The following is a 21,898-nucleotide window of genomic DNA, read 5'->3' as shown; positions in this document are numbered from 1 at the left end:
AGCAGTTCTTCCTTTTCTTCTTGGCTGCACTGTACAGCTTGCAGAATCTTGGTTCTCTACCATGGATGGATTTCAGTGAATGCCCGGAATCCTAACTACTAGGCCATAAGGGAACTCCCAGCAACTCTTCACAGGAAAAATTCACTCTGCAAAACTATTGCAGAAGAGAAATGTGCAATATGATTAACAAATCAAGGCATATCTCTAGTCTACGAAAACATGGAAGTGTATTTTTTCACTAAATTTGGCATTCATTTATCAGTATATCACAGAACTAGTGAAATCATAAGAAATGCAAAGTATAAGATTCCTCTTTTAAGTATTATCCTGTCATTTCTAGCCCAACATAACAAATGGTCTTATACAGTATAAAAGTGAACTCCTATTGTTTAATTATTCCTAATAAAAAAATTCAAATATTCATCAGTGGATATCAACAAATAGGTCAAGCGATATAATTCTTTATTCCTACCAAGATGAAATCAGACAAATGAGACATTATGTTCCATTTCGACCAAGAATTTTAAAAGTTAAGAATAACTGATGAGAGACATAAGTGAAAAAGATATAAACAAATGCTACTAATAAGATTTAAATATGGTACTATACAAAGATTTAAATATTTTCTACCTCATGCTATTTGTTACTGGAGTATAAAGAATCAGAGCACTAGGAATTTATATTATCAGACATTACTTTGACATTAGGCTTCCTAATGTAAAACAATACAATCAATGTCTCTCTATTGCTTGTCCCTTGGAATAGTGATTCTTTAACACGAATTTGATTTCTCTCCAAAAGGGAATTAATTCTAACTAGTAAAGTATTTTCAGATACTCAAGTTACTGATAAATTAATAAATAACTGCTTGCACCAGTCAGATATGGACAAACTTCACATTATATTTAAGATAATTAATTTTTAGGCCAAGAGTCCTCCCATAAATTTTAATGCTGCTACTTATCTCTAAATCTAAACATATGCCTGCTAAAATGTAACAATCTCTTTTTGAAGTGTTCAAAAGACATGCAAAATAATATTATCTTAAATTAACATCTATAAAAGTAAATTTATAAATATAATTACATAACTATGAAATGATTCCATGAAAATGTTTAGCAGACATTAGATGTAGAAAAATGATACAAATTAAAACTTTTTTACTAAAAGTATCTGAAAGTTACAGACTAAAAATATTAATCCTATCCATTTCATAACTGTAAGTAACCAAGTCATAACCTCAGAAAGTTAAAAACAATTAGAAGATGAAACTTATCTTTTTGATACTAATATTTAATAACTAATAAGTAGTTAGTTTTACTTAAAAGGAATCCACTCTTTCTTTTAACTAATTTTCATTACTACCATTTTGCTTCTTTATCAAAACAGTTAAATGCCTTCCAATTATAAAGCGAGGTTAAACATCATAATAATTTACACTAAGGTAATTTTCATGGAACTTTAAATTTTGAAAAAGGAAAACACACCTATTCAACAGGAAGAAACAATCTTCTTTATTAACCTCACTGTATATTCAGAAAGGATTAAAAAACACACAGATTTGCTGGGCCACAAAACTGTACCAAAAGTATTTCCTTACAAAATAACTTCACAAACCAATAGTCTTGGACTGACACAAAGACATATATCGACATACATTAGCATGAATTAATACACAATTCAAATGTTTTTGCAGCAAATTTCTAGCAGACCTTTATTCCCTTAATGAGGGAGTGTACAACTTCTTTAACTCTTTAAAAATAGTAATAAAAAATTACAAAATAACATAAATGTAGAATTAAGGCTGAGACTATATAATCTAGTATTAATAAAGTCAAACGATGTTTATAAAACTGATGCTGCTGCGTATTATATATATATACATATATATACAAGATAAATCTTTAGAAATTTAAAATGCTACTTGCTGTCAAAAATTAACCCACCAATTTAATATTTTTCCATGTGTCTTAAGATGTGAATTCCGAGATACCTGTGCTTTTCCGATTTTATTCTGAATTACAAGTTTCCTCTCATATTTACAATTAAATACCTAACCTCTAGAACTTGCCTTAGACATGACAAAAACAGTTTTGTTAAATAAATTCACACAAAGGTAATAAAAAGGTCTGCTCTCAAGAAATAGTTCTAGCATATTCATGATAAACATACTGAAAAACAGTACATACACTTGTCTTTAGGATTAATAAATGCTATGTGCCAGCTGTGCAGTCACTACTGTAATTGCATATTTTCCTCTGACACATTGGCAAGATAATGACAACCAAAGGGCCTGACCACTGGAATAATTCCAGTAAGCCCACACTGTCCAGTGAGATTGACAAAACTGAATGGTTGCTTCCAGTTCTGTTTGGCTAAACATGGAAATGCAAGCCTAGATTCTTGTATCATTCCCAGAAATATTCATCATAAGTCACCCTCTTGATCTTCTGAAACAGAGCTGCAGAAGGCAGGGCATTCTTAGGGAGACTAATGGCCTTCTCTCTGTCATCTCTCACACATCAGTTTTGGTTATAATCCTGATCAAAGCAGAAAAAAACACAGTTAAGTTTTACATACCAAAGCTCTCCTTCCCTGTAACTCCCTCATCAGACCTCCCCTGTAACTCCTTCATCAGACCTGGGTGGTTAAATACGCAGTGGAACTATGTTCTAGTAATTATAGTAATTCTTGGTATAAACAGACTTAATTAAATCCTTGTATGTAAGCATTTCTTTCACATGAATGCCACAAACAAAAGCTTGACAGAGAAGCAGAAGTTAACATATACAGAGGAAGAGATAAATTCTGTGGAACATAGTTCTTTGGAGTGGTGTATCCTAGATACAAATTTTGCAGATTATTGCTTATTTTCCCCTTTCCTAAAATGAAATTACCATTTAAAAATTTTAACAAGAATTATAATGCTTATTAGAGAAAGGTCACCAAGATATACCCATAACTCTATTTACATACAGAGGATGAACATCTTAGTATATATTTATGCAGATGTTTTCTTACTCAGATACATTTTCTTTTTCTTCTTGGGGGGGGGGCCTGCTGTGCTGGGGTCTTTGTTGCTTTGAGTAGCTTTTTCTCTAGTTGTGGCAAGGGGGGGCAACTTTCTAGTTGTGGTACAAGGGCTTCTCACTGAAGTGGCTTCTCTCGCTGCTGAGCACAGGTTCTAACGCACACAGGCTTCAGGAGTTGTGGCACATGGGCTCAGTTGGGGCACAGGCTCAATAACTGTGGCACACAGCCTTAGTGGGATCCTTCCAGACCAGGGATTGAACCTGTGTCTCACTGGGCGGGCGGATTCTTTACCACTGAACCACCAAGGAAGCCCTATACTTTCTTTTTAAACAATAGTTCCCTGAACTGCCATCTCCAAATAAAAGACACACAATTTTGGTAAAGAGCTAATTTGTAATCTTTATGAGCAGAAAATAGATTAGAAAACTGAAGTCTCTACTGAAGAAAATGAGTCTACTGCATAATATATACTGCTAAGTATATTCTGTTGTTCCTAAAACCCACATTTCCCCACATTTAACATCTCTGAAATCCACCTTATGTCATGAGTTAATCTGCAGTGTTCTCTTTCAGTGCCTTATGGAATAATGATGTTTCTAATAATTAATGACATCTTACAGTTGATGAAATATGATATATAATCCCTATGAAAGCCAACAATATATAAATAGGTAATACACAAACACTAGTAACAACATATAAACACATACATTGTTGCTAATTCCTACTGCTGAATTTGTTTTCCATTGTATGGATGAAATTAGTATTTCAATATTAAAGATACTTTCATTTCAAATGCAGTAACATTTTTGATATAGTGTGAATTATGGAGACCAGGTAGAGACTGGGGACAAGGAAATTGATAATTAAAGTGATTTAAATTTTAAATAGAAATTTAAAGTGATTAATATTTCCCAAAGATAGGCAGGATGTAAACAGGGAGCCACAGGCTAGAATTCAGCAAATCTGCAACCTACATCGTCTCACCTGCCACCACACAGCTTGCTGACAACAGCTTTTTCATGTTTGCTTTTTGTGTATGCAAAAAAGCTGTACTGACAATATGGGTCTCTCTCTGAAAACATTTACACTCTTCACCCTTTTCTTGTTATTCCACAAATTTGCTATGAATTTTCTTGGTGTTTTCTTCTGTCAGTCATTGTACTGGGCCTTCAACAGGCCCTTTCATCCCTGGGAATTCTTTTCCACATGTTGTTTCTTCTCCATTTTCTTCTTTCTAGGATTCCTGATAGTCTCAATTGGTTCTCTACATCTCCCCCTTTCTCTTCACATATTCCCCCTATTTTTCTGGGAAGTTTCCTTTACGTTAGTCCTTTAAATTTTTTCCCCCTCCTCGCCTGGTTTCTGCTGCTGTCCTTTGAAGGCTTTAATTTCAGCAATGGGATCTGTAATCCTGTCCTGGCTGTATCTTTCTCCTAATATCCTCTTGGTTTCACGAATGTAACTCCTTCCACAATCTAATCAGAAATTACAGTTTTTAAAAGAGTTCAGCTGAATCATCTTCCAGGGTTGGTTTTGTTATTTATCTTGGATTTCCCCTCACATGCTGTTGACTCCCCTCATATGCATAATGACTCTCACCTGTACAATTACATTTAAGAAAAAGGACTGTGCTGCTGGTCTGGATTTAGTCTACTGTTAATAAAAATAGAACTGTTTTCCCATTAAGGCTGCTCTCTGAGTAGGAATTTTAAGGGAGGAGGGAGCAGGGGAGTGGACAAGAAGGCTTTGCTTTAAGGGTGTGGCTGGAGAGCCGACTAGCAGGTTGCTAGTGTGTAGATGTTGGCAACAGGCAAGCCTCTAGGGCGCCACCAACTACATCGGAAGCCATGATACCAACTTTTAATTAACTAATTAGCATTGTTATCTATCTAACTTCCTAGTGAGAGTGTTAATACCTAGAAACAAGAGAACAGAGCTCTCAAAGCCTGGGGTTGAAAACTTGGCATGGTCGAGGCTCTGTTTTCTCTCCATTTCGTTCCCTCCTGTTTTGGGCTGGACTTCTCTGACTGAGTCCAGGGTTCCACCAGGCAGACTGTGACCCACTGTCTCTTGATTATTCCCAGAACCTCCTCCTTGATATTCCAGCCTTGTTTCTATCCTGTAATCCCCAGAAAACCTCAATCAAATGTGAAGGCAGAGGAAGACAGATTCAGACATGCAGTTTCTATCTATACCCTTTCCTAAGGAGTTATAAGAGAATGACAAGGAAGCCGAGAAACAATGGATTCAACCCAAGAGAGCAGCCAAGGAGGATCCAGAAGACCTACAGGATTACTAGTAACAGTTACTAAAGCAGGTGGAAGAATATATGATCAAGTTACACAGTGAAAGAAAAAAGAAAGACTTTTAGAAACTCCAGAGACATTAACAACATTCAAGAAACAGTCTAAGAACTGGATTAAAATTCAACATGATTTTAAGAACTGATGGTTTAGAAGATTTACTTGACTCTGATGTCTGGAACACTGGTGGCCTAAGTAGGGTCATGACATTAGAATCTTACAGAGGGAAATGTAATCCTAGCACACAACTCTGCCTATATCATCATCAGAGCCATAATAATATGTTGCTTATCACTTAATAACTTTGAAAAAAAGCACAGAGATCTTCGTTGATGGTTGTAAGCGAGAACATAACCAAATAACCACAAGAAGAATTTAGTTCAAGTCATTAGATAGGCAACACAAGACAGACCTCCACACCAAGGTGCTGGGTGGGCTGCACAGTCTGAAAACTGATAAACCAAGACTGACATACATAAATGTGCACCAAAAATGGAGGCAACAACAGAATAAATAAAGCAGTTAAAACCAAGGCCGCCTCTGGGAACCAGGATGGGGTAAGGGTGCAGAGGAATAAGATCTCATCACCATGAGCTCTTCTGATACCTGTGCTGTCCAGTCTGGTAGCCACGAGCCATGTGTGGCTCCAGAGCACTTGCAATGTGGCTAGTCCTAACAGATTTGCTGTCCTCTGAATTTTGAAGATTTTGTATGAAAGAGAATTTAAAATGTCTCATTAATAATTTCTATACTACTAGCAGTATGTTGCAATAATACTTTGTATACTGTGTTAAAAAAAATACTATTAAAATTTAATCTCGCTGCTTCTTTTAAAATGGTGCCTAGAAAATGTTAAATTATATGTGTAGTTCACATTATACAGTATATTAAATATACATACTATTTGACTTATATACATGCATTACTTTAATGAAAATACCATTACTATTACTAAATACCATTACTAACAAACCAAAAGAAGAAACTTTAGCCCATACCACCTCTGAATTGCTACAGAATCTTAATTAACAAGATCCAGATCAATGGCATCGGTTGTGGTTCTGCAGTGACTCTAAGTCTTAGAGTCCAAACTTAGTAAGTCCATGCAGGAGAGCCTATGAACATGGACTTTAGTCTAGAACTGCTTGGCAGGAATTTCCTCACTTGGTCTCTTAAAAAACTGGAAAAATGTTCCCCGTCTACCATAAAATACTTCTTTACCACTTATGCCAAGCCTACAGAAAAGCAGAAGAAATAATAACCTTTTGCCCTTTCTTGTTTTGATTTGCTGTCACTTTTTGTCCTCTAGTGTTTTAGCATATATCCCAGACATCATATTATTCAACTGTTAAATACCTCTGTACATATTTTTTTGTACATATTTCTAACTGTGTATTTAATTTACTGTAAACTCTATGCTGCTGCTATACACAAAAATCACAATTCCTCAGTATATCTAATATCCAGGTGATTGAAAATTTACCAGATTTTTTCAAAACTGTCATCTTGAAGATTCAAATCCAGGTCCAAAGAAGCTGTACACACGTGCGCTTCACGGTTACACCTCTCAGTTACTTATTCTATAACCAGTGGTTTACCCTTCTCCCTGGGTGTCTTTGTTGCAGCACGCAGGCTTCTCATCAGTGGCTTCTCTTGTTGCCAAGCAAAGGTTCTAGGACACATGGGCTTCAGCAGTTGTGCCACATGGGCTTAGGTGCTCTGTGGCACGTAAAATCTTCCTGGACCAGGGATCGAACCCCTGTCCCCTGCACTGGCAGGCATATTCTTACCCACTGTGCCACCAGGGAAGTCCCTCCCTATGGTTCTTTTAATGTCATTGATTTATTAACAAAATCATCATTTACAGTGTCCCACTCTTGACATTCTAGATTTGGCTAATGGCTGCCTGGTGGCATCATTTAACTTGTTCCTAAATTTCCCTTCTTTTCTGTATACTTTTGAAGTTCTATTGAGGGCCCTTCTCCAATTCATGAGAGATTTATGCTCTAACACCTTAAGGTATCCATTCTATGCAATGAATTAACCTCCTTTTATTCATCGAGAATGCAAGCTGTGTGAACTGTCCCAGGAGTGTCATGGTTTTCTGCAGTGCTTAATTCCTGCACAGAACTCCAGCTGAGAAGACTGAGTGGAAGCTTCATTAGATTCAGGTTATTTATTACTGAATCCCATAATAGCAAATATCCTGCTTTTTAATCAATGAGTTCAGGAGTGTCAATCTATCTTTCCATTAAGTCCTCCTCCCAATTTTTTATCTAATCATTTGTGTATCCATAGATTATTATTGCCTAAAACCTATTACTTTATTAGGAATGGCAAAAAAAGTGATGTTTTCATTTTATCTGACTTCTTATATACTTCATTCTCATATAAAGAACTTTATAAAGAACAACTTCTATAAAGAACTTTCTCCAGTTATTTGATTAGCCAGAATGTTCATGTAAGGAAAGAATGAATATGTCTTTTCTATATGAATATATCAATGTTCACTGTAAGGACTTGGTGTCATTTTTTCAAGATGCTGTTTTGGGGAGAGGCATACTGCGGCTTCCGTCTAGCTCTCCAACCACATCTTAGGGGCTCTTCCCTCTTACCCACTATCCTTTAGGCTCACAAGCATCTTTACAGTTCCTCAGGCATGCCAGGTGTGTTGTTTTCTCAGAGTTTTCACGCCTCTTCTCCCTCTAACTATAAGCCATCCCTACAGAGCTGGCTTCCCATCCTTCAGTTCTCTGCTAAAATGCATCTTCCCTAACAGCCAAGCACGTTCTCCCATTGTTCTGTATCACTTTGTCCTCTGTTCTTTTGTAAAAACTTATCATTCTATATTTTTACATACAGAAAAAGGTTTACTTTTTTGAACTGTCCCTCTTCTGTACAAGATTACAGACCTCCTATGGGGACAAGAACCATGTCACATTTATTCACCCAGGAACACAGAGCACAAAATAATCAAATAGTTACAATAAATATAGAATACGTAGATGGATAGGGCATGGGATACCAATTCTAAATATCGTGGTCTCAGTGGAACTCCTCAAAGGTCAATAGGAGAAACTTACTCAGGCAGAGTCCAAATGAACATTTGTGATAATGTACAAGAAACCCCAGTAGTACGGGCCTTTCTGTGGGATGGCCTTACTAGTATCTAATCTGAAATGGACAATTTTCTTCATTGAGTTAGGCTGCAGATGGCTTTGTTGGCTTCTTGGTTAGTTGTGCAAAAATGGTACGTGATTTTCCAAACCATATACTATAAGCAACTTTTAAATGAGTAATGTGCGAGTGATTCTGCATAGTCTGTATCTGTCAAGTTGCTGAGCCTATAAAGCAAAATGCAATGTATTCGAAAGTTTTCAAATAATCTGTAAAAAATCATTTTAGAAAATGATTTTTTAGAGTATCCTAGGAGGAAATATAAAATAATTTCAGCTTATTTTCATTAGCCATCACTCAATTGGGTTAAAAAGAAAACAAAATTAATTCTGGTTCAAAACAGGCAAGTAAACACCCTCATGCTATTTTTAAAGTATGATGAGCCAAGAGCTTTGAGGGCACAGTAGCCTCACCTGTTTTGTCTTGCAGCTTCTCTTCTTATTCTCTTGGGAGGAATTGGACAGTCTGTCACTGGATGAGGCAGTGAATCATTACACTTACGTGTGGGAGTCATTCCTGCAAAGACAGTAAGAAAACAGAGAAAATTAACTTCTAAAAGACCAGAATAATTATAAGCAATGAAAGCAAATACCTCTTAATTTATAGAAGAAGAATTAATAAATAATACTGGGAATGCTTCTTATTACACCTGCTGAGAGAACAGCTTACGAACATTGGTCAGTTCACCCAGAGGTCGAGGGTGTCTATGATTTAGGTTGTGGGTCATTCACACTCTTTCTTTTTGGAGCTCAATTCTCTCCAATCATGCACACTATCTTCAGCCAGAGAAGGATCTCGCAGAAAGTACAGTACCTAGTTTTTGCTCTATCAGTTTGAGATTCTTTTCGTGTTCATCAAGTTCTTGCTTTTTCCTCTTCATATCGGGAGTGTGAAGGTACTTCAGCTGCCCATTAAGATCCTCGTTCACACTGCCCAACCTGCACACAGCAGTGCGGTACTGCTGGAGAAGATCTATAAAGAAACCAGAGACATTCGACTAAAGCTACTGATATCATATCAAAGCAGTATTTTAGGAAGGAAGAGCCAGCAACACTGAGTGTTGTGTTACAGGAACACATGGAACTACTTTTAACGTTCACAGTAAACAAATGAAAGGAAAAAAACACAGTCTAGATCCTGGCAAAAAACCGGTGCTTATGAAGTCTTAATTTTCTTCAGCGGCTTGACTTTAATAAATTTCTTGTACAGTACGGGGAAAAGAAGATACAAACTGTTTGTAGGACATATATTAACCTTAAAATGCATTCCAATATACATTAGGTGCAGACAAATACTGTTTGACTCCACTTATATGAGGTAACTAGAATAGTCAAATTCAGTCAGAAAGTACACTGGTAGGCGCCAGGGGCTAGTGGATGGAAGAGAGGTTTGGAGGGTGAAAGGGGACTTAGTGTTCAATGGGGACAGAATTCCAGTTTAGGAAAGTGAAACATTCAAGACAGGGATGATGATGAGAGTTGCACAACAATATGAGTGTACTCAGTGCCTCTGAGCTGTATAGTGTAAATGTGGCTGAAACAGTATATTTTATGTAACAGATGATAAGATGGTTGGATGGCATCACCAACTTGATAGACAAGAGTTCAATCAAGCTCCGGGAGTTGGAGATACACATGGAAGCCTGGCGCACTGCAGTTCATGGGGTCGCAAAGAGTCAGACATGACTGAGCGACTGAACTCAACTGAGTGTGACTTTTACCACAATTAAAAAAAAAAAATTCACTCTCACAGTCAGTGTTTACCTCCATTTAATCTTCAGTATTCCATCTAATTCCACACAATTTTGGGGTTAGGGGGAAAATGCATTAAACATGGCATTATTAGAAAATCATTGCTTCCAACAGACATGGCCATTTCCTTAAACACAGCTTTCAAACACTCTTGACACTTAGCTTTCAAAAAACTTAACTTTACTTTGTTTAAAAATATATTACATTAGTCAAGCTTGAGACTATTTATTGCCTGTTTGTATGAATTACTAGACACTATAGGTTAAATACACTGACTATACTTTAGTCCATGGGCTAAGAATGGTTTATACAGTTTTAAATGATTCCATTCTAAACGGTTATATAAATATGTTCATAACACCCTCAATTTTGTCTCCTGGCTCACAGGCCTAAAATGTTTACTATTTGACCCTTTGAGACTCTAGTCACACAAAAATGTTCAGTATTTATGGGAATGGGCATACAAACACCCATATGTTTAATAAATATATACAGTGGGTTTACAAATGAACCTGTGGAAGAAATCAATTTAGTCAAGAGTACATGATATATGAGATTTTCTATACTTTAAGGGTCAATAACAATATTTAAAAAAACTATCCAGCTTTCTGGGAATGAGTAAGCTCACATATACACACCTGTGAACATTATGAGCATATTCATATATATTTAAATATGAATTCCATATGTGTAATTCGATAATGACAAAGTCCTTATGTTTCTTAATTCCTTATGACTTATTGGAACTCAAAGGTAGCCACTAAAAACGAGAGTCTGGTTTTCTGGTTTGATAGTACTTCTAATTTCATTTTTCTACGTGCATAAAATAGTGCTTATTTTCTATGTGAATGAGGTACAAAATGATGTCCAGACCCATATGTCAGGGATGCTGCCTAATTCAGCAGACAATATACAAAAATTTTAAGTCATTAAGGGTTGAATCCTACTTAACTTTGTAAGTCATGAGGTTCTTTTACCTTTTAAATACTCAAGAAACAATATATTCAAAGGCTTTATATTAATCAACTTATTTATAAAATTGAAAGATGGAATATTAAATACTTTCTATTAAATGGAACACTAATAGCAAATATTTTATGCCTAAGATGGACAGAAGCAACTTAGCTCAATATGCCTTTGTTGTTTTTGTTCAGTTGCTCAGTTGTCTCCGACTCTTTGTGACCCATGGACATCAGGCTTCCTTGTCCTTTACCATCTCCTGGAGCTTGCTCAAACTCATGTCCAGTGAGTAGGTGATGCCATCCAACCATCTCATCCTCTGTTGTCCCCTTCTTCTCCTCCCTTTCAATCTTTCCCAGCATCAGGGTCTTTCCAATCAGTTGGCTCTTCACATCAGGTGGCCAAAGTACTGGAGCTTCAGCTTCAGCATCAGTCCTTCCAATATTCAGGACCGATTTCCTTTAGGATTGACTGGTTGGATCTCCTTGCAATCCAAGAGACTCTCAAGAGCCTTCTCCAACACCACATTTCAAAAGCATCAATTCTTCGGCACCCAGCCTTCTTTATGGTCCAACTCTCACATCCATACATGACTACTGGAAAAACCGTAGCTTCGACTAGACAGACCTTTGTTGGCAAAGTGATGAATCTGCTTTTTAATATGCTGCCTAGGTTTTTCTTAGCTTTTCTTCCAAGGAGCAAGCATCTTTAAATTTCATGGCTGCAGTCACCAATTGCTGTGAATTTAAAGCCCAAGAAAATAAAGTCTCTCACTATTTCCGTTGTTTCCCCATCTCTTTGCCATGAGGTGATGGGACTGGACGCCATAATCTTCATTTTTGAAATGCTGAGTTACTAACTCAGCTTTTTCAATCTCCTCTTTCACTTTCTTCAAGAGGTTTCTCTTCGCTTTCTGCCATTAGGGTGGTGTCATCTGTGTATCTGAGGTTACTGATATTGCTCCCAGGAATCTTGATTTCAGCTTGTGCTTCACCCACCCTGGCATTTCGCATGATGTACTCTGCATATAAGTTAAATAAGCAGGGCAACAATATATAGCCTTGATGTACTTCTACCCCAATTTTAAACAGTCTGTTGTTCCATGTCCGGCTCTAACTGCTGCTTCTTGACCTGCATACAGGTTTCACAGGAGGCAGGTAAGGTGGTCTGGTATTCCTATCTCTTTAAGAATTTTCCACTGTTTATTGTGATCCACACAGACAAAGGCTTTAGTGGAGTCAATGAAACAGAAGTAGATGTTTTTCTGGAATTCCCTTGCTTTTTCTATGATCTAGCGGATGTTGGCAATTTGATCTCTGGTTCCTCTGCCTTTTCTAAATCCAGCTTGTACATCTGGAAGTTCTTGGTTCAGGTACTACTGAAGCTTAGCTTGGAGTATTTTGAGCTAATATGCCTTGGCAATTCCCAATTTTTTGATATGAAATGTAATTCCTATTTACCATGGTGTTTATAAAGTCTTTTCTAATTCATTTAATAAAATTTTGCCAAAGAGAAAAAACAAAAATTCATATTTAATTCTGTTTATAAATGATTTCAGAGCTCAAACATTATATGTTGTTTGAAAATTTCAATTATATAGGAAAAAACTAATGATGCTTTACTATGAAAATAGTGAAAAATACTTTAAAATAAAAAATTAGTTCATATGAAACGACAAAAGCTCAAATTACAATGCATTCATTTCTGTATACTATTTATTAAGAAAGATAGATTATTTCAATGCATCCAGGCAAAGAAAAAACACTACTAAAAATAATACAAAATAGTTGAAAACACTATATCTGAAGACCTGTTACTAGACAAGTATTTGGGGTTGCTAAGAAAGCAGATTCAGAAAACTAAGATCATGGCATCCGGTCTCATCACTTCATGGCAAATAGATGGGAAAACAGTGGACACAGTGGCTGACTTTATTTTTCTGGGCTTCAAAATCACTGCAGATGGTGACTACAGCCATGAAATTAAAAGACGCTTACTCCTTGGAAGAAAAGTTATGACCAACCTAGATAGCATATTCAAAAGCAGAGACATTACTTTGCCAACTAAGGTCCGCCTAGTCAAGGCTATGGTTTTTCCAGTGGTCGTGTATGGATGTGAGAGTTGGACTGTGAAGAAAGCTCAGCGCCGAAGAACTGATGCTTTTGAACTGTGGTGTTGGAGAAGACAGTTGAGAGTCCCTTGGACTGCAAGGAGATCCAACCAGTCCATCCTAAAGGAGATCAGTCCTGGGTGTTCATTGGTAGGACTGATTTTCAAGCTGAAACTCCAATACTTTGGCCACCTGATGAGAAGAGCTGACTCCTGGAAAAGACCCTAATGCTGGCAAAGAATGAGGGCAGGAGGAGAAGGGGACAACAGAGGATGAGATGGCTGGATGGCATCACTGACTCAATGGACATGGGTTTGGTTGGACTCCAGGAGTTGGTGATGGGCAGGGAAGCCTGGAGTGCTGCAGTTCATGGGGTTGCAAAGAGTCGGACACAACTGAGCAACTGAACTGAACTGAAGAAGGCAGAAGCAATCTTCTCACCACTGGAGGATGTAAGCAGTTAGACAGCTAAGTAGATTTTATTTAGTAGCATTTAGGTCTCTTCAAACTTTGTGTTCTGCATTGGCAAAAAACTGATAAATACTTGTAAACTGGGTAAAAAAAATTGGTGAAAAAATTTACTAGAACTTCTGCTTTGATCTGTTCAAAAAGCGTTCAGCAGGGGTGAACAGGAAGGAGGCAAGCTGAGAGAAGGTGGGTGTAAATGAAATAGGGGTGGCTAGTAGACAGGTCCACAGGCATTCAATCTGCTTGACTTTCAGTAAGTATAAAACAAAACAGAACAAAATATCTTTGTCCTGAAAACCACAAACCTTCAATAATCTTGGTTGCTACCTTTTAAAAATATTAAAAAAATTAAGAATAGTTTTACTTAAAACAAAAAACCCAATAAATGTACAGAGAGGTTAAATATTAGTATTAACAAATTAAGCATGACATAATAAAACATAAATAATGTCTAGGCTGGCCAGGTGGATACTATGTATTTGGAGTATATGAAAGTGTTAATGAGACTGATGATGTCAGTTATAAACTACACATTGATTACTTATTGGAAATTTTAAAATGCCTTTTCTTTCTTCAGTTGATACCAATAACTCTCCTTTCTTACAGTCATATCCTGGCTTCTACAATGTTCAGAGTTATTTTATTTTAAATATTTAAAAAAAGTTATTTCTACTTATATGATCTCTACAGAAAACTCGGGCTAATACAGAAAAGAGAGAGATTGGGAAAAAACTGATAGGTCTACCACCTCACTTTTTTGTTTTCATTTCACATGTCTGCAGGTTTGATTTTTAACGTGTGTGATATTTTTAATTTTATTTTCTATGTACTTTCCAAATGAAATTTTAATAGACATCTCTCAGACTATAAATTCAATTAAAGCATTTAACATTTCTTATGTTTTCCTTGAAAAACAAGGCTACACTATCTATATGAGAAAGAAAAAAAAAAAGTCCTGCTTGTATTTAGAACTGTTTACTTGGGCTTCTTTCCTGTAAGATCAATTATTGGTTCAAAGAAAATGAGTATTAAAAGCAATTAGTTAAAAAAACAAAACACCAACTGGTAACATTTTCTGATTATAAAAGTGACACACACTGAGGCAGGTCTGGAAATACACAGAGAAGGGTAATGGAGAAGCAAATTATCTCAATTATGTACTCAGGGAAAAAACGTTTTCTTTCTACTCTCTTATGTCACTGGACGAATGAACGCATATACTATCCTGAAGTTGGGAAAGTTATCTCACCTTTTAAAGACTCAAATTCCTCATTTGTAAAATGAGGAGAACAGCAGTAAATGAAATTCAAGTGATAAGCTTAATAAAGTATGTGGGACATAATAAGCCCTCCAAGAGTAACTATTATTATTCCCTTGAAAATTGCTTATTCACATTATCCATTTTTCTGTTAGTCTTTGTCCTTTTTCTTGCGTTTTAAAGGCTGCTGTTAACACCTTTGTCTACCATATATGCAATCTTCCCCTAGTTGGTCATTTGCCCTTCTATTTTCTTCAAGGTGCTTTAAAATTATGTAAACTTAAAAAAAATAACTATAAAATGTTTTCTTTTCTGACATCTGCCAGTACTTATGTGTCAAGAAGCCCATTTCTCCAAGGTCGGTGCTTCTATTTTAGATTGGCTGGTCAGAGAAGTCCACGAAGGTGTGACATTACACAACAGGAAAGAAAAGCAGCAAGCCATGCACATTATCTGGGGCAAAACCACTGTAGATAAAGGGAACAATAAAATAAAGTGTTCCTTTCAAGATTAAGCTTTCTGATTTCTGTCCTACTGTGTTAAGAAATTCCTGAACACAGCTGAAGAGTGGTCACAGTTTTCTTTGCCTGTGCCATTTTTGGAAACAGGTTTGCTATCAGTTTAATAAGATGGCCTGAGTGATCTCCATATTTATCTATATTCTGAAACAAATTATATTTGAAATTCACTCATGAAAAACCTATAGGATGGAGTTAGCTTTCTGAACACATCCTCAGGCAATGGCCTATATAAGTTTTCTGCCTTATTTAAATCAATTTTGTTAATTTGATTTGCAATTGTCCAGAATGTAGTCCATTTTATTTGGACATACTAAATATATTTATAATATTATAGAAACCTAAGAAATCTCTGTCTGAATGTATTCTCGGAGCCATTACTTTTTGGATTTATTCTGCCCAAAGACCACCTTCAGGAATTATATATTATACGATACAAAGGTTTTCTTTTTTTCTCCAATTCATTTGGCTGTACTTGTTTCTTGAGATGTATTTTTTTCCTCCTGTCATTTGAGTTGAATGGTTAAATTTGTTTTTCTCATTTAATAACAAAAGCATTAAGCCTGTGGATTTACGTTTGATCTTGGCTGTTTTCATGCCTCCTACATAAAATGTGTAATGTTCTTGTTCTCTTTAATAGTTAAAACTTTTTAGACAAAATAGCTGTTTCTAAATATCTAACCTATTTGAGCTTACTTTGGGAAGAAAGAAAAGTTACTTTTAGTTCTGTTACATTATATTAAAAATATATCATAAGTAAATTTTGCTTTTTATAATTTGTAGTCTCATTGTAGCTGAGTAGCAATTTGATCAACTGAATTTATGACCATTTTTTGTGATGTATCCTATAAATACCTAAGGTACTGGTATTACACCTTATTAGGTAGAAAATGTCTTGTTTTTTGACTAAGGACCTGTCATGGATTAATGGTTTCTCATAAGGCTTCTGTCTTTGTACAATCAGCAGTTTTAAGAATTCTGATTTTGTAATTTACTGCATGAAGTTCATTAACTTTTGGACCTCTAGTATCAAATATATCTGTTATCAAAATGAATTCATCTTTGTGCTTTAGTGCCATTGCCTTGACACTAATACTGCTACTTGTGATTTCCTCTAAAGTTTTACACTACATCTTTGTAAATCCCCCATAAAGGCTGTGGCAGAAGCGCTCTCCGTGCTCCTGTCTTCTGCGTCCTGACCACCCCTGTGTCTTCCATGTGGCCCTGAGTGGCAGGCGGTGCCTCCTGTCCTAGGACCTGTGACTACACTAACTTTGTCTGTCTGAGCCTCTCCCATGTTTCCTCTTGCAGCTGCACCTGACTCTCTCATAAAGAATACAAAACAGCCTTCTTCCTACCATATTTCTCAGTTACTATTTTAAACGTAGTTGGGGGTTGAAGTAATAACCCCAAGCTAGATACTACCCAAATTCCTCAGCAGTATAAGAATAAAGAAATAAACTGTGGTGTATTTACACAATGGGATACTATCTTGCAATTAAGATGAACTACAACTATACACACACACAACACAGGGCTGGACAAAGCCAGACACAAAACCCATGACTTGTATAATTCCATGTAGATAAAGTACAAAAATGGAAAAGATGAATCTATGCTCTTTTAAGTCAAAAAAGTTGTTATCCTTTTGAGAGGGATGGGGCTATGACTGGAAGAGGCCTGGAGGCCTTCTGTGGCGCTGATAACGTTCTGTTTCTTAATACAGAAGCAATGTTCATTTTGTGAAAAACGTGTATGCTTTGAAATGTGCACTTTTCTCTATGTATACTATACTCTTTTAAAAAGCCACAAAACGTGTATATTCATACAACAGAATATTATTCAGTCTTAAAAAGAAATTCTGACACACGCTGTGACACACACAGAGTTACACTACAATACTGACGTGCCTGGAGGACATGACGCTAAGTGACATCAGTCAGTTGCAAAGGGACACTCTGATTTGACACACAGAGGTGCCTGGAGGAGTCAAATTCACAGAGACAGAAACATGTGTGGCAGGCAGGTGACGAGAGGGGAGGCAGGGAGTTGCTGCTTAATGCGTATGGAGCATCAGTTTTACAAAATGAAAAGGTTTCTGAAGACTGGTTGCACAAGAGTGTGAATGTACTTACCACTAGTGAGCTACCCATTTAAAAATAATTAAGATGATAAACTTTGTTACAGTTTAACTACAATTTACTATCTTAAGTTAGCAACAAACTACTTTTTTCTGGGGAAGTAGATATCCAAGGATATCAGAACTATATAAAGTTAAAAGCAAACAACTCTTAGATGATGGCCCATTTGGGACCCTCCTGTAAAGCATGAGCACTTCAGAGCACAGACGTACAGACAATTGTATCAGCTGACCAGAAACAAGGGGACACAGCCTGCAGAAGGGAGGTCACATGTCACGCACACCAGAAAGATGAATCTAGATAGTTAACAACTTTGATATAAAAAGAAGTATTATGGTTTGATGAGATACTGGTATATTCAACAAGGAAACCTTTCCTGTATTTCAAGATAAGAATGAGAACAGGAGGGAAAACCTACTTCCTATATATGTATTTCAAAACTATTTGGTGTTAGAAAGCTGGAAGTACTGCATAAAAACATCTTATTTGTATCTGTTAATGGTTAAGTTTCAATGTTAGAGTCTCAATAAATAAGGTCCAAATAAAGGGTTAAAATCAAATGAGAAATTATTAAGTACTTATTTAACCTACCTATTTGCTCCCCTAAGATCAGGCACTGTTTGGGTACTGGAGCTCCAAACACCATTCCCCGGAGTTTATCCATTGGAGGAGCTTTATTCTGAAGGCCCCCAAACTTCCCATTACTTCGAATGCGATCTCCATCTCTGGTCAGCAGTGTAGGACAGTGTGTAATTTTAACAACCTGTTGTAAGTAACAGGATATAATTAGTGAGTCTACAAAATTTAACTCAACTGCTCTAAGAAAGGAGAAATCATTGAAGGATTCTGATATAAGAAATGACAGTGATCATGGTACTATTTTTGCAAAATTAATTACCTAGTGATGTGTAAGATGACTGGGGGGAAAACGAGAGAGAGATGAATTAGACTACCTCACAAGTGTTACCTAAACTAGAACAGAGAATACACAAATAGAAAAAGTGAAATTGAGATCGATGGCTTGATTGATAAGAGGAAGGAAGAGAGACGAACAAGCCAGAGACTTGTGTGCTTCTAGAAACCCAAAGCAGTATCCAGGCTGTATCACTTAGTTTAGTTTCCTTCTGTTAGACCTCAGTTTTCCAGATGACCAAAGGGGAGCAAAAAGACTGAAGAAAATACAAACTGAAGAGCAAAGGGATGAATCTTCAGAGGATTTCAGCTGTATGAAGAAAAAGAGCCAGTGATCTGAGAGCTGGGGAAACTAGAGTTATGTAGTAAAACCTAAGACATGGAAAGGGAAGTAGAAAGTGTTAGTCGAGAATTAAATTTTTCAGAGAAGCTAGGGAATAAAAGAGAAACACTAGATTTAGTATTTCATGACCTTCAGGAATATGCTTTCAAAAAAAAAGTCTAGGAGATACATACAAAAAATGTTCAAATGCACTAGTAACCAGAAGTGAAACTGAAATAACTTGGAGCTCAAATGAGAATTTTCACTACTTAAAATGTTAAAACACACACACAAAGCACACACCCAGACAGAATGTTGGAGAAAGGGTCTTCTTGTATTAATATTAATCTGCTTTGGGACAGCCCTTCTCAGAGGAAACATGACAAGTGCTAAAAAGATTAACAATCTGCATGACCCAAAACTCCACTTCTAAGAGTATGCCAGAAAAAAATCACAGATGTGAACAATGTACACTGAAACATCCTTTTAATAATGAAAAGTATGAGACTTGCACATTCAATAAGTTACATAAAGTAAGGCACATCCACCCAATGAAACAGGATGCATACATCAAAAAATGACTGAAAAGAAGACAATTTAGCAACATGTGGAAACACCTAATCCAATCTAACACAGTAGATCAAGCAGTCTCTGAATTATAAAAGATTAAATACAATTCAGTTTTCAAAATGAAAAGCAATAGGACATGTAATAGAAAATTATGACTAATATTTATTCTTTTGACATAATTCCAAGGTAATCGACAGATGCTTTCCCAAATTAGATACTTCCTATAAAATTTAAATAAAATGGAATGTCTACTTGAAGAAAATCTGTGGTGAATTCTTTGGTGAAATGAATCTTTTAGTAAAATAAAGTATCACATCTTACTTTCTTGGTTTTGGTTTGGATATGTATGCTTTCTAAAAGTGAACATTAAAAATACAGACTAAAAAAACAGACTGAATTCATGTATTATTACCATATTATTATTATACAATATCATATATATAGTAAATCAAATAACTGTTATTATTAAATCAGATTCAGGCAATGATTTTACAGATTTAGTACCATCTTAAGCAATAAACACACTCAAATTTTTTGTCTCCTCTTGTTAATGCACTGACAGTATGAGTTATAGGCCTATGGTTAAAGGGACAGTTTTCCAATTCTCAAATGGCACAGAAGAAAGGGGAAATGACAAGCTGCTATTTAATGGGTACAATTTCAGTTTTACAAAAAGAACAGAGTTCTGGAAATCGGCTGAACAACAATGTGAACGTAATTAACACTAGTGAAATTGTACACTTAAAAATGATTTAGATGCTGAATTTTGTTATATGTATTTTACTGTAATTTACCATTAAAAAACAACAACAACTTAAGCTCTCACTAGGCCTCTGCTGCAAGGCCCCCGCCACTGACCTGAAAAAGATCAAGACAGCATTTGCAAATTCAGTGAGTAAACAGAGTTAACAGTTCTGGGCAGTACTTCCAACTGCTGTAAGGATTAGCAAGGAATGGAATCAACAAGGGTTGAATCAGTATAAGTGGCATGAAGAATTTACGAAGAGAAAACAATAAAAAGACTACTGAAGCCTAATGATATGACCAAGAGATGTCATAAAAGCCGTTTCTTGGAAGAGTTTGAAAACAATATTTGGTAAGTGGAGTGATTTCATTCAAAACTTGGGAAGAAAAGACGTCACTATGAGGAACTATGCTGGAACTGTAAGGAACGAATGCTGTCCCTGCTTTTGTCACATATGGTCTATTACTTTTTTGAAGCGAGGAATTCATGTTTTTCATCAGTTCTTCTAAGTTTTTAGCCATTAGTTCTTAGTTCTTAGATCATAGGTAGCTATGATCCTTTTATCCTCCTCTTTTTGGCACTCTGATTAAACATTAAAAAAAAAAAAAGATTTTCTAACTCTATCCTTAGTGATTCTCTATTACATTCCTTCTCTCTGGGCTCCAGTCTGGATAATTTTTCTGACCTACATTGACTAAATTTTCTATTAAGCTGTTAAGTCTGCCCAGCATTTAACTTTTATTATACTTTTTATTTTTAGATACTCTTTTTGATTTTTTTCAAATCTCTTGCTCTTATATCCAACACTTTTTCTTAAAATATATTATGAAATATATTTAAAATGTTCTAATATTTTTATTAATAAATATTTGTTAAATATTAATAAACATGTTTATAACATATTTATATTTTTAAAATATTTTAAAATATTTGCTCTTGTGTTCAATATGAAAATTACTTCAGTTTTAAGATAAAGGGGAATTCTTTCGGAGACAATTTTGTTTGCTCTGATGACATATCTAAGGATACTACAAGTCCAGCATTAGATGAAATCAAATGTTTACCTTTAAGTATTACCTTGAAGACAATTCAAGTATTATGAATGCAAGTTGCAAACATACATGACAGCCAATCTGTTAATGCATTCTCTAGGAAAATAGTTTTTTATTTTCCACTTAGTGCTAAACTTCAAGAAAGGCAGTTTTGTTTCAGTCCAGAAATGCTTGGAGTTGAGATGAAGGAGGAAGCTCATTTCTTTTGTCCAGTCTTATGCCAAGGGTTAGCCCTCTCGGGGGTTCTAATTTACCGGGAAGGAAGTTCTTTGAGCAGATTCCACATTCTGGTATGTCTTACCCTCTGAGCCTTTCAAGGGAGAGACAACTGATGCTCAAGTTCTATTAGTTTGACAAATATTCTCAAAGAAAAATTAGGCTTCAGTGTTATGTTCACCTCTCTGGGTTCTTACCTTCACTTAGAATTCTTACTTTCTTGCCAGTTCTTACAGTAAGATATCTTAATGATATATAGCTACAATCAGCCTTTTGAAATGGCCTATTAGTTTACCTCTGCTAGCACTTCCTTTGGCTATCTGAGTTGTCTAGTCTATATCTGTATAACCCTCAAAGCC

At 36.0% G+C, this 21,898-nt stretch overlaps 1 protein-coding gene across 1 annotated transcript in view; it reads right to left on the bottom strand.

The window, feature by feature from the left end:
• Positions 1-1,541: 1,541 nt before the first annotated feature.
• Positions 1,542-21,898, bottom strand: part of SMCHD1 (structural maintenance of chromosomes flexible hinge domain containing 1) — a 122,228-nt gene continuing 101,871 nt past the window's right edge. Inside the window, exons 45-48 of the mRNA XM_068993731.1 lie at positions 18,314-18,485; positions 9,330-9,488; positions 8,930-9,032; positions 1,542-2,540 (exon numbers count right to left, since the gene is read on the bottom strand). Coding sequence (XP_068849832.1) covers positions 2,516-2,540; positions 8,930-9,032; positions 9,330-9,488; positions 18,314-18,485 — 459 coding nt within the window. The 3' untranslated portion in view covers positions 1,542-2,515. The remainder of the gene's footprint in view (positions 2,541-8,929; positions 9,033-9,329; positions 9,489-18,313; positions 18,486-21,898) is intronic.

Source organism: Capricornis sumatraensis, chromosome 21 (genome assembly GCF_032405125.1).
Source record: "Capricornis sumatraensis isolate serow.1 chromosome 21, serow.2, whole genome shotgun sequence".
NCBI classification, from domain to species: Eukaryota; Metazoa; Chordata; class Mammalia; order Artiodactyla; family Bovidae; genus Capricornis; species Capricornis sumatraensis.
Note: the sequence above shows the minus strand (reverse complement) of the source record. Positions and strands in the feature narration are given on the sequence as shown.